At 40.4% G+C, this 17,216-nt stretch overlaps 2 protein-coding genes across 2 annotated transcripts; one reads left to right on the forward strand and one right to left on the reverse strand.

Annotated features, from left to right (window-relative positions):
- Window positions 1-1,148: 1,148 nt before the first annotated feature.
- Window positions 1,149-4,553, reverse strand: LOC139949817 (reactive oxygen species modulator 1-like). The gene is made up of 3 exons (XM_071948358.1): window positions 4,387-4,553; window positions 2,165-2,294; window positions 1,149-1,265 (listed from the first exon to the last, which is right to left on the reverse strand). The coding sequence occupies exons 2-3, from the start codon at window positions 2,287-2,289 to the stop codon at window positions 1,157-1,159; spliced, it is 234 nt and encodes a 77-aa protein (XP_071804459.1). The 5' UTR covers window positions 2,290-2,294; window positions 4,387-4,553; the 3' UTR covers window positions 1,149-1,156.
- A 2,887-nt stretch (window positions 4,554-7,440) lies between these two features.
- On the forward strand, window positions 7,441-16,253 carry LOC139949937 (pyrroline-5-carboxylate reductase 3-like). Its single transcript, XM_071948523.1, has 7 exons — window positions 7,441-7,558; window positions 9,416-9,528; window positions 10,302-10,366; window positions 11,243-11,422; window positions 13,231-13,440; window positions 14,099-14,191; window positions 15,747-16,253. Exons 2-7 carry the CDS (start codon window positions 9,432-9,434, stop codon window positions 15,930-15,932), a joined length of 831 nt encoding a protein of 276 aa, XP_071804624.1. The 5' UTR covers window positions 7,441-7,558; window positions 9,416-9,431; the 3' UTR covers window positions 15,933-16,253.
- Window positions 16,254-17,216: the final 963 nt, after the last annotated feature.

Here is a 17,216-nt window from a genome sequence, read left to right on the forward strand (position 1 = left end):
TTGTTTTATTTGTTAAAGCTTTCCAAATTCATCATACATTGGTTGATTTTATCATGTGTTCATTATAATGTAAACTACCTGGCTATTTATACCCCAATGTACAATCTGAATGTGCAGTGGTAAGTGGCTGCTTCAATTGACCTATCCCAATAAATGCCAATTACATTCACGCATGCGTACATACACTTTTGGTTGGCAAATGCCATAGAGATGGGCACTAAGCAGACGCACAATCGTTATTGTTGAAGCAGTCTGTGTTGAATGTAATAAAAATAATAAATGATCATTCTGTCCGCAAATAACAAAGATTGTCGCACAACCGATCAGAGGTGACTAGACTCCAATCACTCTTGCCATACATTTAAGCACGTCTGGAAGTTTCTTATATCATACACAATTTGGGATTTCAACATAGGGCTTGCGATAACTTGATCTACACAAATTGTTTAGGTGACAGTCAAGTGAGTGAATAACATCTTTCAAATATTGCTTACTTTTGCAATGAACATGGTTTAATATTTTTAATAAGGACTTGTCAGTATATTTTTTTAATGTTCATCAACGTCAAGGTTCCCTCAATACAGGTATATTTCTTAACCATTTCGATTTATCCTTCAAGTTTACATCCCATGGGGCATGTAATCAAAATCCCAAATTGTTCCATGCAAGTCCAATTGACCGATCCATTAAGCTCCGCCCCATTGCGTATTGACCAATCACAACGCAACGTCCAACAAATAAGGTCCGACATGGGTGCGCGTATCTTGGCGCGCGCGGAAGAGTTGTGCAGAAAGGCATTGGAGAGCCCAACGTGTTCTTGCTCACACGTGCGTCGATGGGCGGAGCCTACTGGATCGGTCTATTGATGGTTTTAAAAATACACTCAAAATCAAAACCAGTTGTCCTTGCCGGCACTTTCTTTCTGCCAACCACCTGTCGTCTGACCAATTAGCACCACACGAGGGCCTCCTACGAATGTACATCAATCAAATTATACCAATCCATCCAGATGGTGACATGCTCATGAATGGCCTCCGACTGAAAACATGATTTCTTTTCTCGGACCCAAAGTACTCTCACTCGACTTGTCCCTTTTCAAAAGGTGTTTTCCTCTCCAAGGATGCATAATTTCTGAAGGTTCTTGTTAAAATTTTCGTTAGCACCGGATACCAGTTCCTACACTCATGAATAAGCCGAATGTCCCACCGCCTTGCACCATTGTCTTCCCCACTGTGGACATGAGCTCCCTCCCCCTCAGTCCGTATCTGTTGGGTCAAAATTGATAACAAAATTATGAAAGTTGTTGCAGAGTGGTATAGTGCACTGACTACTGAATGTCAAAGACAAGGGCCCAATTTCATAGAGCAGCTAAGCACAAAAATTTGCTTTGCATGAAATTTTTTCCTGGATAAAAACTAGATTACCAACTAATTTACCACATGATTTTCAGGATAAGCAAACAACAGCTGAATACCAGCAAACAACAAATGGAAATTCAGTTGGTAATCCTATTTTTATCAAGGAAGAAATTCCATGCTAAGCAAATTTTTGTGCTATAAAATTAATAATAATAATAATATCTAGTTTTTATATAGCGCTTTTCACACCTGGAGGGCGTCCCAAAGCGCTTCACGTTATTACCCCTGGTCACTGGGCCTTAATTCACTCCTTAAACCATCTCAGCTCCCTGGTGGGGAGTATGCAGCCTGTGCAACATTAATATGCGCTACTCGGCTAAATCAATCACAAGAACCATCTCTGCCCTCATAGGTACCCATTTACCCCTGGGTGGAGAGAAGCAATTATTGTTAAGTGTCTGGCTCAGGGACACAAGTGTCACGACCGGGATTCGAACCCACACTCTGCTGAAAATTAGGCCCAGTGTTCTCTATTAAGTATATCCCAACATGTGCTACTAATGTCATACACCGAAGTGTGTATACTCAGTACTTTCCCCGAGTCCTGTGAAAAAATACCACAGGCATATTACTCGGGTGGGATTCGAATCCACGACCCTTGCAACTCTAGAGCAGTGTCGTTATCCAACTAGACTACCGAGCAAGGTAGCTAGAGGCAGTTTGAATCCTATGTTTTGGCTGAGGGTACCGCAATGATAATAGATGCAAACTTAACATCTAAGTAAAAGTGTCCCTTCAATACGTACCTGAGTGCTGAAAATCCACCAAAGAGGGCGCCAGATCCCATGCCCACACAGAAGCCAATCATGAAACCCATCTTGACTCTGTCAAAGCAGCTTGGGCCACCAGTGGGTGCCATTGATACCGGCATTATTACTGTAAACAAAACCAGTTATAATTGTAATTAAATGTTAAAAATATTTATCTTCCATTACGCGCAAATCCTCAAACCAGGGTATGCTCAAACCGTAGTGTGATAATAAGCCAAACCTACTCCAAATTTTTCTATTGCACTCTGCACGTTGTGAGTGTAACAGGGGCACGCTCCCTTTTTCCCAAATTTACTCCCTTTTTTTTCCTAAATTTGTCAATATCGGTCGTACTACCGATAACAATGACAAATTTTTTTTTTAAAGGAGTCCATCCCAGTTTACTGGGTCTAGTCCTATTTAGTAAAGTATCTGAAGCTTCTACTTTTTATTCTATTTTTCTAGTTCTTTAAATTAACTAAGTATTTTTTATGTAACTTTAGAAATTTAATATACATGTAGGCATTAATTTTGTCAATGATTGTATGCCACAGGAGTTTCAGGAAATCTACCATTGGCAGGCAGGGCATTCCGATACAACATCTTGTCCAAAAAGCAATTACGGACAAACACTTAAAATACACTTTATTTTTAGGGGAACTTAGTCTTTACAATGGCACTTACTTACAGTTTGTGGCGTGAATGAGGAACCCTAGTATTTTTTTTACAACATAAGGTTTATCGCGATTTAGAACCGCAGTGCATTGTAGGAAGGAATATGGGGCGGTTTCTATGCAGTTTCTACGACTCGCACACGCAACGCCTACAGTATACCTTTGTGTGGGTTTAACAGCGCCATCTCGTTTTTTTTTTGCTATTCGCGCTAAACCTTATTCTCCATGTTTTTGAACAAAAGATTTTTTTTATATTTAGTTTTATATAATTATAGATAGACTTTAGTCTTTAGACACTAGTTGCGATAAAGTAACCCTCCGCCGTCGGCAGGAGGGTTACATATCGCAACTAGAGTCCATCATCATTTATATGCTACTTTAGCCTTGCTCAAGGCAGCCGCATTATTCGCTCCGAAAAGACGCAGCTGTAAACCCACCCGCCGTATACCCTGTGCATGGTGTGTGCGATCACACCGAATGACCCACCCATATACACACTGTCACATCGCACGAATACTGATCACACAAGTCATTGCACTCGTACACCACTAACCGCATGCGGAGGCCGTCAGGCCCACAGCCTTGTCGGGTCTGTATCTTCCCGTTTTAATGTGTTGTATTGAAAAAATTCCAATAGTGGACGAAATTGGGGGGGCTCTAGGATATGCTAGTATGCAGCTCATGAATATGTATATCGTTCGTCAGACCTATCAGACAACACAGGATGTGAGGTAAATGAATTACTCATTTTGACGTCCAATCACGCACTTCCCTTATCACGACCTTTGGACCCTATCATGCGTCCGTGGTGGTGGCGTGTAAGGTAAACATGTCTCGTCTTTCGCGGGCATTATGGTAATGAGCTGACCGTGGGAACTCTTCGCTTATTATAGTAATGAGGTCAGTGGCTTCAACACAGATCCTACAAGGCTGTCGGCCTGACGGCCTCCGCATGCGGATAGTGTACGGGGGCATCGTGTCGTGCGATGTTACGCACAGTAAATACGGGTGGGTTTTTATACAGCGGCGGTCTTTTTTCGGAGTGAATAATTCGACTGCCTTGAGCAAGGCTAATGCTACTTGAGGTCACCCTTTCATACTATATTCATGGAATTTTTTTCGTAGCTTTTATTTCACAACAAGTGTGAAGATCGGTAAAAAAAAAAACGACAAGGAATGCACGGTGTTCAAAGTTTGCGCTCCCGCGCTACCCTTGCGCAAATTTAAAAATCATGCAAGGAAAAAAGTTTGGAAGTGGTCCAAAACGGCGACTTCGGCTACAACTACAGCTAGCTACGGCTAGATCGTGCGCGGCTGCCTATAATTTCAACACTGGCAGACGCGCTGATCTAGCCGTAGCTCTAAAGCCGAAGTCGCCGTTTCGGACGCGGCCAAAGTTTACACCATAAAAAGGGGCAGCGTGCGCGAATTTGAAAATAAGGCCATCTTCACAGATTGCGCCCAACATTAAACCAGTCCTACTCAACAAAAGTTGCGTTTTTTTTAATTAGTGTAACCTTTATTAGGGGAACGTGGCATACTTACTAAATTGGAGAAATTGCACCACGTGAAAAATTCCACAAATATTAGGAGAACTTTAAAACAAGACCTTTCGTTGACAATTACAACCGGTAGCCGCTAAAACTGAAACTGAATTCAACGCCGTCACCATACCATGAGAGCAGCCATCTTTAGGGGTCCTACTAAAAGCCGACAACAAGCCGACAACGCCGACAACAAGTCCAGAGCGCCGCCAACACGCCGCCAACAAGTTTTAAATACCTCAAAAATGGCAAATAAACCATATAAATTTTAGAACTATGTGTGTTTTGTAATATAAACATAAATTTAATGGAAAAACTTCACGAAAAGTGTGAATTTTTAACCAGAAAAAAAAACTTAACGTTCACGGAGAACGGTCGGACGCCATCTTGGCTTAAAATCGTGTTTGAACCAGTCCATTATGATGCGGGTGAGTCAGACTTAGCAATAGAGGGCGGGCGTCATGCACTGTGCACACTGCAGTGAAGGTCTTCAAATGAAGCCCGCCCTCTGTTGTTGACAAGTGCTAAATCTACCCGTATCATAATGGTCTGGTCCAAACACGGTTTTTAAGCCAAGATGGCGTCCGACCGCTTTCCGTGCAAGTGAAGTTTTTTTCTGGTTAAAAATTCACACTTTTTGTGAAGTTTTTACATTAACTTTATGTTTATATTACAGAACACATATAGTTCTAAAATGTATATGGTTTATTTGCCATTTTTGAGGTATTTAAAACGTGTTGGCGGCGTGTTGGCGTCGCTCTGGACTTGTTGTCGGCGTTGTCGGCTTGTTGTCGGCTTTTAGTAGGACCGGCCATCTTTAGTTCAAGTTTTCAGAAGGTATGGAACGCCAAAGAGGCATTTTAATAATCGTTGATGGTCTTTTGCAACCCCGTGATGTTGTCATCGGTGATGGTCTTACGTCATGATCAACTTCAGCAACGGTGATGGTCCTATAAAATCGGTGGTCAGTTAACTTTAGCAACCGGTGATAGCTTTAGCAATCGGTGATGTCTTCTGCAATCGGTGGTCTACTTTCAATCAGTGATGATGGTCTTCAGGCATTTCAAAACCTATTTTGTGTAGATTGTGGATAAAAGTTACGACGGGCCTACAAATAATAATTTATGTACACGAGTAATGCATTACCACTCTAATTCTTTGCTCTAACTTCTAAAGCATTCATTCATACAAAACTCGAAACACTTGAAACGTTTTTGTTTCCCGCAACCGAACCTCGTATAAAAACAGCCTTGTTCATCAGCGTGGTGTCTGGATTTATTTGGATGGTTCTAAATACTGCCCAGTGGGCACATGGCGTGTAAGACGTCTTTTACACATAATATTGACGTATAATATAATGTATTATCTGGGACGTCAGTGCAAAACTATAACAAAGCATCTAGAATGCAAAACTGTCGCCGGTCCTTAGGCGGGCCAGGACCTCAGGCCGTAAAAGGCTTCGTCACGGTTCCGCTTTATACTCCATCTTTAATAGATTTGCCCCACCCACCAACCCGAACCCCCTAACGTGTCATGTCTTGATCCCACCCTTGACAATGCTGGTGATGATAGGGATGAAACGCTGTCTGAGCATTATGCACAAATAATAATTATATACAAAGCTATTGAAATGTTTTTTAGGTACAATAACTATGAAAGCAAGAAATTGTGCATTGTAGCTTGAAAAGGGCATTAAAAGTACTCAAAATAATCATTATTAGCATAAAACCTTACTTGCATGTAACGCCTAATAGGGAGAGGTTCTTTGATAGTAAAAAAAAAACAAAAAAAAAAAAAAACATTGTGAGAAACGGCTCCATCTACTCTGAAGTGACGTAGTTTTCGAGAAAGGAATAATTATCCACGAATTTGATTTCGAGACCTCAGATTTAGAATTTGAGGTCTCGAAATCAAGCAGCAGAAAGAACACAGCTTTGTGTGACAAGGGTGTTTTTTCTTTCATTATTATCTCGCATCTTCGATGACCGATCGAGCTCAAATTTTCACAGGTTTGTTACTTAATACTATGATGAAATACAGCAAGTGAGAAGACTGGTCTTTGACAAATACCAATAGTGTCCACTCTCTTTAAATTCCAACGTCTGAGAGGGGGGCAAACCCGGTGACACTCGGGGGGGGGGGGGGTCACGGGTTTGAAAAAGAATCGGTGTGGTCTCTGGTATAATAAACTAATCCCTCTAACTGTTTGATGTTGTTTTGTGGTTTTTCAAAATAAAAATAATCATCAAAGCAATGATTAGAACATACCATGTTTGATGTTTAAATGCATATCAAAACGGAAGAATAAAGGGGTGGGGGAGGGATACTCTGGAGGGTGGAATTGGGGTTGTAGTGAAAAGAAGTGTATCCGGTGATGTCGAGCCATTTTAAGTATACCTTTTATGGATAAGAACATTATTTCCAGTGCTTTTGAGCTTCACTTCATCAGTCACCATTTTGTTTGCCTTAATCCTTTTTATGAAAGCAACAAGGAGTGATCAGATCTGATCAGACAAGCAGGATGTTTAATTTATAACAAAATATAAAAAAACACGATTAGTGTGGTGAAACGGGTGACGAAGTTTGGACGCGGTTCAATAAACCATGAAACTAAAACCTTCACGGGCGGTCCTTTTGAAGCAAAGAAAACTAAAATTGTCACGATTTCCCGGGATCTGAACGGAGAAAAGGAGACGGCCACTTTTCGCAGAAGAGAGAAAAATCTGCTTTAGGCATTGCAGTTTTCACAAAACGTCTAATAATTATTCATCTGCCGCTCTACTAATCTATTCTGAAAGGCATTGCAATGGCCCGCCGTCCGCCACTGCATAGGTAGATAAAGTAAAACCTGCTTTTTAATCTGGTAACAGAAATGTAGAACAGTAGAAAATGCGTTTTCATAATACGTTCAATCTGCTTTTCAGGTAGCAGAAAAGTAGAGGCTAGTGGAGGCATTGAAAAGCTAATCCAAGTCCTGGGATAAAGACTCGATCAGGCCGCTGATGCATGTGCATGGGCCGAGCGCGAGAAGTGCTGCTGGCCTATGGTCAATGGAGGGCGGCATACAAGACCTCTTCTACTACACACGTCCACCCGCTGATTGCTGCAGCTTTTGTTAGTTTTAAACTAAAGTTTCAGTCCGTTTGTGTAAAGTTTGTGGTTTATGTGGGAAGGTAAGTAAATTAGAAGACATTTTGTGCAAAATTGAGTTCACTGTTTGAATTGTTCATTAAATTAAATATAAGAGTTACAGTAACGTGAGATCTAAACCATCTGCCACACGTGACACAACCATAAGAGCAAGTCCGATGGGGAGGCGTGACCGTCGTAAGTCAGGTTTGCATAGCGGTTCGAATCCTACCGGGGGCACTAATTATTAATGTGGATCGGTTTTTTCACTTTCATTTCCGTCAGCCCCTACCTGACTGGGTGGGTTTTGAATAATTCTCTGGACATGCTGGGGTTTTCAAATTGGTCCAATCCACTCTGTCTCTATCCCTTTGTTTGTTGTGCGTGAAAGTTGGCCCTAGCCCACCTACTTGAACTTACTTGCAACTTACTTGAATCCACCGACGCCATCACACAACTGGGGAGGAGACGGTGGTTCTGGTTACTGGGGCAGACAGCTTAGAAAAGCTTATGTAGAGCCCCCCGACGTTCTTTAGGAATTTATCCACATGTCCCTTGAAAATGTTCACACTTGGGATAACTTTCCGTATGGCGCCACCACTTTTTCACTCGATTTTACAAAAAGGGATATATCAATCAGGTAAATTAGATACTATATTATTTTATTTCGAATGAAAAAGTGGTGGCGCCATACGGAAACTTTTCCACACTTGAAGCTTCAATTGCCTTTCGAGGGAGAATGTTCCAGTAGTTGACCACTCCCTGGCTAAACCAGAACTTCCTGAGGTTAAGGTTGGATCTTGATTTGTACAGTTTAAGTTGGTGACCCCTGTGCTGCACGGTTGACAAATCAAAGAAGTGATCAGGGTTCAGGCCCTCAAGGCCCCTGAGTATCTTAAAGGTCTCGATAAGATCTCCTCGCAGCCTCCTGCACTCCAGGGTGGTCAGTTTCACTTCCCTGAGTCTGTTAACAGAGTCTAGGTGAGATAGACCTCCAATCATTCGCAATGCTCTCTTTTGAACTCTTTCTATTAGGTCAATGTCCCTTTGAAGATGAGGCCTCCACGCCTGTACACAGTAATCTAGGTGTGGTCTAACCAGTTCTTTGTACAGTCTGATGATTGTTGTTTTGTCTTTGTTCGTAATGGTTCTGTTGATTAGCCCCAGGGCTCTGTATGCGCTTTTGACTGCCTTCGCACAGTGGGTACTTGCATTTAGTGACTGATGGATGATTACCCCAAGATCTCTTTCTTCACTCACTGTCTGAATTAATTATTGTTGAGCTGTTAATGGCTCCGCTTTTAACATCGGTCTCATCACTGTAGCCCACCTTGTTGAGCTGTTAATGGCTCCGCTTTTAACATCGGTCTCATCACTGTCGCCATTATTACAGCTGTTATGTGTTAATGGCTCCGCTTTTAACTTCGGTCTCATCACTGTCGCCATTATTAATGGCGACAGTGATGAGACTGAAGTTAAAAGCGGAGCCATTAACAGCTCAACAAGGTGGGCTAAGTTGGCCCCAGCACCTTTGAATTGATTTTTTCTTCTTCCAGTTCCAAATTTCGAAAAAGAAAGAAAAAAAAAAAAAAATGCCCCAGTTAAGCCCGGTTCATATTTCCTGCGAATACAAATGCGATACGAATGGTGTCGTCATAAATTCGCAACGAATAATTTGCAGCAATTCAACTCTGCTCAACTCACTTACAAATATCGCTGTGAAAGGAGGGTTGTGACGTCAAATTCCATCAAATTCGCTCCGCATTCGCATTCGCAGGACTAGTATGAACTGGGCTATAACTGGATCTATTATTATTAATTCTTGAGAGGGCAAGGCTATTTTTATTTTGCAAAGGGCACTTCCATAGACCTTATTGCTTGCATTGTTCATTGATTGACAGATAACTTGCACTAGACATGAGCAAGTCCCGAGCAATGAGTCCATCCGTGATGGTTGGTTTCATAGGTGGAGGTAACATGGCGCAGTCAATCATCAAAGGACTTCTCAGAGAAGGTATGTGTACTGTGTGACTCCTGGAGGACCAGGTCAAGTTTAGTGATTTTTGTTTTTAAACCTTTTAAGGTTGAACTGGCAAAATTCATTCGGCTGAAAAGCCATCCATGTATGATGTACTACTTCTAAAACTATGAGGTTTTCTTGAGCAATATTGTCTCCACAAGACAAACTTTTATCAACTGCATGGTTCTAGATGTGTCCATTTTCTTGTTAAAGCCATTATACACTTTCGGTAAACAGTATTTGTCCAAGTCCAACACTTCGTGTTTCACAACTTATATATAAAATAACAAACCTGTGTCATGACGTGTTTAAAATGAATCCGTATTTCTGGATATCGAGAATTGATAATTGTTTTGGAGTCGGGAGAAAATAACGGGAAAACCCACTCTTGTTTCTGCTCGTTTCGCTGTGTCATGACATGTTAAAAATAAATCTGTAATTCTCGCTATCGAGAATCGATATTGTTTAAATGTTTTCTCAAAGTATTTCATGGAATAATATTTCAAGAGAAGTCTTTCACCATTACCTTCTGTAAACCCTGTAAATTATTTGTGAATCTGCCACCCTCCACCCAATAATGTCAAGGTAACATTGTGACTAGAATTAAAGAAACTTTCTAAATTGTGTTATTATTTTATTATTATTATTCATAAATTTTGTTGTAATTTGTGATAGTTTTGTGTACCAATCAGCGTTGCGTTGACAAAAAACTGAATGATGACCCAACCATTCATCACCTTTGTCAATCTTGTCTCCACATTTCACAGATGTTTTGAAACCTGAACAGTTTTATGTCAGTGCACCAAGTGACAGAAACCTCAACAAAATTAAGGTATGAGTAAAACAAAGATGTCCAATAAATGAATGAGTGGTCTAGTTCACCAGGCGCATGTTCTGGTGGCGTAGTCATTAGGATTGTTCTGGTGGTGTAGTCATTAGGATGGTGGTTCGAATCCTGGTCACAATTGACAATACTTGAGCAAGCCGTGTAACTATAATTGCTTCTCTACACCCAGGAGTAAACGGCAAAGTCATGATCACACAGGTTCAAATCCTAGTCATGAAACTTATGTTCTTGAGCAGAACACTAATGAATTATTATTTATTTTTTAATTAAAGGAACATTACAGAATTGGTTTTGCAAACAAAACAGTTGCTGGCAGTGTAAGCACTTTATACACGTACATAAACTGACAAACCTGTAGAAGGTTGAGATCAATCGGCCATCTGGGTCACGAGGAACCAGTAAAAAAACGATTACACATTTTGCATAGGCAAACAAACAAATGAATAAAACGCTCACTGAGCGATAAACTCCAAACGCAAAGTTAAATTATTTACTTCTTATTAAATATGACATTTCAAGCAGCAATATTTCAGATGCAGAACAGAAAGAGAAAGACCTGTCACCCCATGAGTGTCGAGACTTGGGTTCGAAGAAGCATGGAACTTGATCAAAGATTCCTTGATGGAATGTAAACTTGAAGTAGTCCAGAGATATAGTGGGGAGCCTTGCCATGTGCTTAGTGGACAATGACCAAAGCCTTTCAACCTGTATCTGCAATATACTATACAACCTGGGAAGTGGCAGCCAAGGGATCACCTCCAGGGGATCCGACTTTTTGTTTTAAATATAAAGTAATAAAAGGAAACCTTAACCCGGGTAAATTGTATTTTAGTTTACCAAAGCTTTTAATTTTTCTCACAGGAATTGGGAATCAAAGTGACGAACAATAATCGGGAGGTTGCCACGAAAAGCAACGTTTTGTTCCTTGCTTGTAAACCATACCATATGGTGGCAGTGATGGAGGAAATTAGGGAGTTTCTTCAAGATGCACAGCTGGTTGTCCCGATAAGCGTTGGCACAAAGTTGGAGCTATTTGAACAGGTAACATGTGTGACAGATCATTAAAGTCACCTGGAAGTGGTATTTTTTCAAAATAAAGCTTTTGTCACTAACATATGTGTTTTGATGAGTGGAATGTGAATAAACAGTTAACTAAGGTTTTAAAAAATCAGTTCTTATGTTATTTACAAATTTAAGAGTAGACCCCGACCCGAGAGGGCGCTGTTCGTGACGTCAATCGAGGCAGACTTTGCCTGTAATGCGTAGAGTAAACACAATTGCAAAGTACATGTACGGACCAAGTCGTGAGTTTGTAAGTTTAAAAAAAAAAAAAAAAATTCTGGCAGAAAAACACTTTTTGAAATGTACCAACTCACGACTTGGACGTACATGTACTTTGCACGTGTGTTTACTATACGCATTGCAGGCAAAGTCTGTCTCGATTGACGTCACAAAAGGTGTAGGCGGAGTCAGCCCCCCAAACAACTTTATATATTTTTTTAACATATAAATCGTGACAAACAATTACTAAAAAAATTGTTTTATTGTTCGTAAGCATATACTCTTATGTTTGAAAGAAAAAAAATCCTATTTCCAGGTGACTTTAAATAGGTTCATCTGGATTGTTGATAATCATGAATTAGGCTCAAAAGATCATTCCAAAGTTATGCAGATGTTACTCGCATATTATTTTTAGTTAGTTCACGTTTCACTCCTAAGCTAGGAGCTTCTTCAGACTGGTGACCATGTCCAATGTTGAACTGCGTTTTGTACCCTTTCTTGCTGGACTGACTGGACTAGCGGGCATTAAAGGCATGGTTTGGACTAATTTGTCCCGGGCCTTTATCACACGGCAACGACCCTGGCTGTTTTAAATGGCCATGACTGAACTCGTCGCTACCCTTTTATTCCCTTATTAATAGATAATTACAGTGAATCATTTCCCTTGTATAGCAAAGCAAAGTGCTACACAGATTGTATTATTTGCTACTCAAAAATCAGAATTAGCTTCTCAATGTTAGCATTCAGTGTAAACAAACATGCTAAGTCATACTTTACGGGTAAAGTACTGAGTATACAGCTGAGTGCTTACACACATCGGTGTAAAGGCCCGGTCACACAGGCCTCGATAACGAGAATGAATATAATAGATGTTAAGTTTGCATCGGGGATAAAGAATACTAATTATTGGTTTTTACCCATACACCGATGTGTGTTAGCACTGTATACTCAGTACTTTCCCTAGTCCTGTGAAAAAATATCACAAGCATGTTACTCGGGTGGGATTCGAAGCCACGACCCTTGCAATTCTAGAGCAGTCTCTTACCAACTAGACTACCGAGGTTGCCCGGCAGCTAGAGGCAGTTCGAATCCTATGTTTTGGCAGCGGGTACCGCAACGATATAATAGATGTTAAATTTGCATCGGTGATAAAGAATATTAATTTTGGTTTTTACCCATACACCGATGTGTTAGCACTGTATACTCAGTACTTTCCCTAGTCCTGTGAAAAAATATCACAAGCATGTTACTCGGGTGGGATTCTAGAGCAGTGTCTTACCAACTAGACTACCGAGGTTGCCCGGTAGCTAGAGGCAGTTCGAGAATGAATATGAGAACCTTAAAAATGCATGCCCTAGATTGGTTGAATAAGCATGGGGGTATTCTGCGTGAAGGTATTCAAGCAATAGAAAGCGTTCTCTTTGCGCCGTTATCGTGATCATTTTTCGTTATCGCTGCAGTGTGACTGGGCTTTAAGGCTTCAGCCAAAATTAATGGATATATTGTTCAGGCAAAAAAGCCACCAGGGTTTACTGCAATATCTCGCCCTCTCTCTCTCTCTCTTGCAGGGGCTACCTACGTGTCACATTATTCGAGTCATGCCAAGCCTTCCCAATGAAGTTGCAGCTGGTATAGCCATGTACACAAAGTCAATCAATGCCACCGCTCAGGACGTCGACATCGTGGAGGCTCTCTTCAAACCTCTGGGTTGCTGTGAGCCGGTGCAGGAGAACCTACTAGATGTAACAGCCCAGCTTGGAGGGGCTGCTTGTGCCTGGGTAGGTATTTGGATTATTGTAGTCCACCTAAAAACACTATCATTTTTACAACCCCAATGTTTCTGGTTCACATAGCAAGCACCCTTGTTTACAGGTTTCCTCAGGCCTGCGGGCTACAGAGATTAAGTTCGCCTATACGTATGAGGCATTCTTGGTTTCACTGCCAGAAATATGTAATTTTGGATGACTCCACATTTACAATGAAAGTTCCCTTCAACTTTGTTTCTGTTTTGAAATTTTCCCTCCTCTGAGGACCTACCAACACTCCTATGCTGGGTTCCCACATGCACAAGCTGGTGTATTGGCCTGATCAGCGTGAATTGCGTAACATACGCACATATTTGAGCCTATAAATAGTAAGAAAAATTCCAGGTGGTGCAAGGAGTCCATAGGGCCTACCAATGCAAAGTTATTGTAGTATTCAATATTCAAGGAATTTTTTTTTTTTTTTTAAGACTCTATTTTGGTCATGGCTTTCTAAACATGCCAAGTATGTTCTCAATGACTCACGGGCACAGATGCCCGTATCTGCTCACAATGTTTGAATTTTACCCTTACACTGACAATTAATTGGTAAGGCTTCAAAAAAAAACAGAGCTCACCTACATGTATCAGTCCACATGTTGGTTATAAAATGTTGTATCTTGTATTTTGACAGAATTCTATTATCATCGAGGCTCTTGCAGACGGTGCAGTCAAGATGGGATTGCCCCGTGTTTTAGCCAACAAACTCGCTCCGTACTCACTATTGGTAAGTATTGGACTTTGTAGTCAACTAATCAAAACGTTCAGACCAATTAAGAGCTTGCTCTGCTGTAGTGAAGTTAAGAACAAGAAGTTCCTTTGAATCTCTAAAGCAAAGTAGAAGTCCCTGCCGATTTTCTAACTTCTGCCCAGGTAGTAATTAAAAAAGCAGGACAGTTTTATTCACAACTGAGAAGTCTCCCGAATACCAAAAATCTACTCTGTGGTAATAAAGAAGCCCCCCTGAATTCCGAAAAAATCTTGTTGAATATAAAGCAAGACAAGTTCTCAAAAGAACATAACTTACCCAGCAATTACACGTGGTGTTATCGCAAACCAAATCTGATTGATACCACACCATGCAATGCCTCAAATCTTATATCTGACATTCCCTGGCCTGGAATACCACAAAGGTCCACCAACCGCCACGCTCAAGCTTGCGATCAGCTTCTGACACCACACGCCTAACCGAACACTCAACCAGCAGAACACGCCTAACCAGCAGAACACTCTTATCAGCTCACAACCGGACTTTCTCCTTTGTTGCTCCGCGAATATGGAACAACCTCCCAGTACACATCAGAAATTGGAACTCTTTGACATTGTTCAAAAAAATTCTCAAAACTCACTTGTATCAGATGTAAACATTTCGTAGTTATAGTTCCATTGGTTTTGCTCTTTAATCTTGATGTAAAGGCGCTTTACAAATATTTAGTTGTATGTATGGTTGTATCTATATGTCACTGCTGAGGCAATGGGCTCTAGTGCCCAGGTCTTGGTTTTTATGTCCCTTCAAATATTTCCATCATGAATAAGGCCTTGCCCTCTCAAAGATGAAATTCCAGGACTTCGTTCCAACGAAAAAATTCAACCAACAACGTTTATCTTCTGCAAACAAATTTACTTCGCAACAGTGGGTCAACAGCCAAAATACCAGGTCCCAACTGTTTACAAAATCATAAGTAAACAAAATTGCTTTTAAGGGAAATCGTAGTTTTTTTTTTTAACTGTACGATTGCTTAAATTGCTGACCAATTGAGACCAACTTTTCACAGGTTTGTTATTTATGATTATGTTTGGGCACACCAAGTGGGGATACTGATCTTTGACAATTACCAAAAGGATATCCTGCCTTTAAAGGCAATGGATACTATTGGTAATTGTCAAAGACTTGCCTTCACAGTTGCTGTATCTCAACATATATGCATAAAATAACAAACCTAATAAACTTTAAGCTCAATGGGTCATCGAACTTGCGAGATAATAATGAAATAAAAAAAACACCCTTGTCACACGAAGTTGTGTGTGTTTAGATGGTTGAGTTAAAGACCTCAAGGTCTAAATCTGAGGTCTCGAAATCAAATTTGTGGAAAATTACTTTCTCAAAAACTATGGCACTTCAGAGAGAGCCGTTTCTCACAATGTTTTATACCATCAACCTCTGCCAATTACATGTACTTGTCACCAAGAAAGGTTTTATGCTAATAATTATTTGTAGTAATTACCAATAGTGTCCGCTGACTTTAAGAACTAACTACTGTTATTATAAATATTTTATCCAGGGCACAGCGAAACTTATAATCGAGACTGGAGTGCACCCGGCACAAATCAAGGACAATGTCACCTCACCAGGAGGAACGACAATTTGCGGAGTACACGTCATGGAGCAGAGGGGCGTAAGGGGCGCAATGATGGATGCCATGGAGGGCGCTGTTCTCAAAGCCAGAGAAATCAGCAAGAATAAATGAAACGTTTTGAAATGGCTGACTTTTAAGAATGCAAATATAATTTTGAATCATGAAATGATTCTATACCTGAGCTATTTTTGAAACCACTTTGTACTGTCTGTGTAAAGCATTTAATTGTGCATTCTAAACTTAAAGGTTGTGCATTCTAAACTTAAAGGAACGTGACATAATTAGTAAGAAACAAAAATCGTAAAGATCAAAGATTTACATAAAACTTACACGGTCTAATAGTTGAAACCCCCCTTGAAATATTTCTGTCTGAAATGTCATAGTTGGATGAGAAATAAATAATCTAACTTCGCGTTTGGAGTTTATCACTCAGTGAGCATTTTATTATAAACTTCTACAGGTTTCTCAGTTATGTACTGGTGAATTACATAAAGTGCTTACACTGCCAGCAACTGTTTTGTTAGCAAAAACTAATTCTGTAATGTTCCTTTAAACAGGCCCAAATTTCCCAAATTCCTGTTAGGAAATTGTCTGGATCGCACTTCACTTTCACGGCCCATGCGCTGTCATCAACCAACCTCTAGGTAACAAACTTGCTTAGATGTTTCCAGTGGATTTACCCAGTATTTCTGTTGCCACCTAGCCCAGCCTCCCCAAATTCTTCCATTGTTTGCCAATTCATCAGAACCAGTATCAGACCCCCCCCCCCACCCCTATATGTAGGTTGCATTACTCGTAAATTTGCATCATTATTTGTGTCTATGCACTCGTTAAAGGCACTGGGTACTATGGGTAATTACTAAAAATAAGTTAGCATAAAAACTTACTTGGTACCGAGCAATGGAGAGCTGTTGATAGAATAAAACAGCTCCCTCTGAAGTAACATAGTTTTTGAGAAAGAAGTAATTTCTCACTAAAATATTAGAATTGAATTTGAGACCTCAGCTGAGGTCTTGAATTCAAGCATCTGAAAGCACACAACTTGTGCGACAAGAGTGTTTTTTCTTCCGTTATTCTCTCACAGCTTCAACGACCAATTGAGTTCAAATTTTCACATGTACCTGTTATATGTTATGCATTAGATGTTGAGGTATACAAAGTGAGAAGACTGGCCGTTGACAATTACCAAAGGTGACCAGTGCCTTTAATAGATTGCGATATGATAGTGGCGTTGAATGCGCAATGACAGCTTCAGTTCTATCTTTATCGGCCTAAACTAACTCAGGTATTTGTGAATACACTTTCAAAGCCTTTGTTATTTATCAATAAAGAGAACTTTGCAACAAATAATTTATCTGTACACATTTTTATTCTTTTTTAGTGGTCTATTTGGGT

The sequence above is a fragment of the Asterias amurensis genome, chromosome 17, assembly GCF_032118995.1.
Source record: "Asterias amurensis chromosome 17, ASM3211899v1".
NCBI classification, from domain to species: Eukaryota; Metazoa; Echinodermata; class Asteroidea; order Forcipulatida; family Asteriidae; genus Asterias; species Asterias amurensis.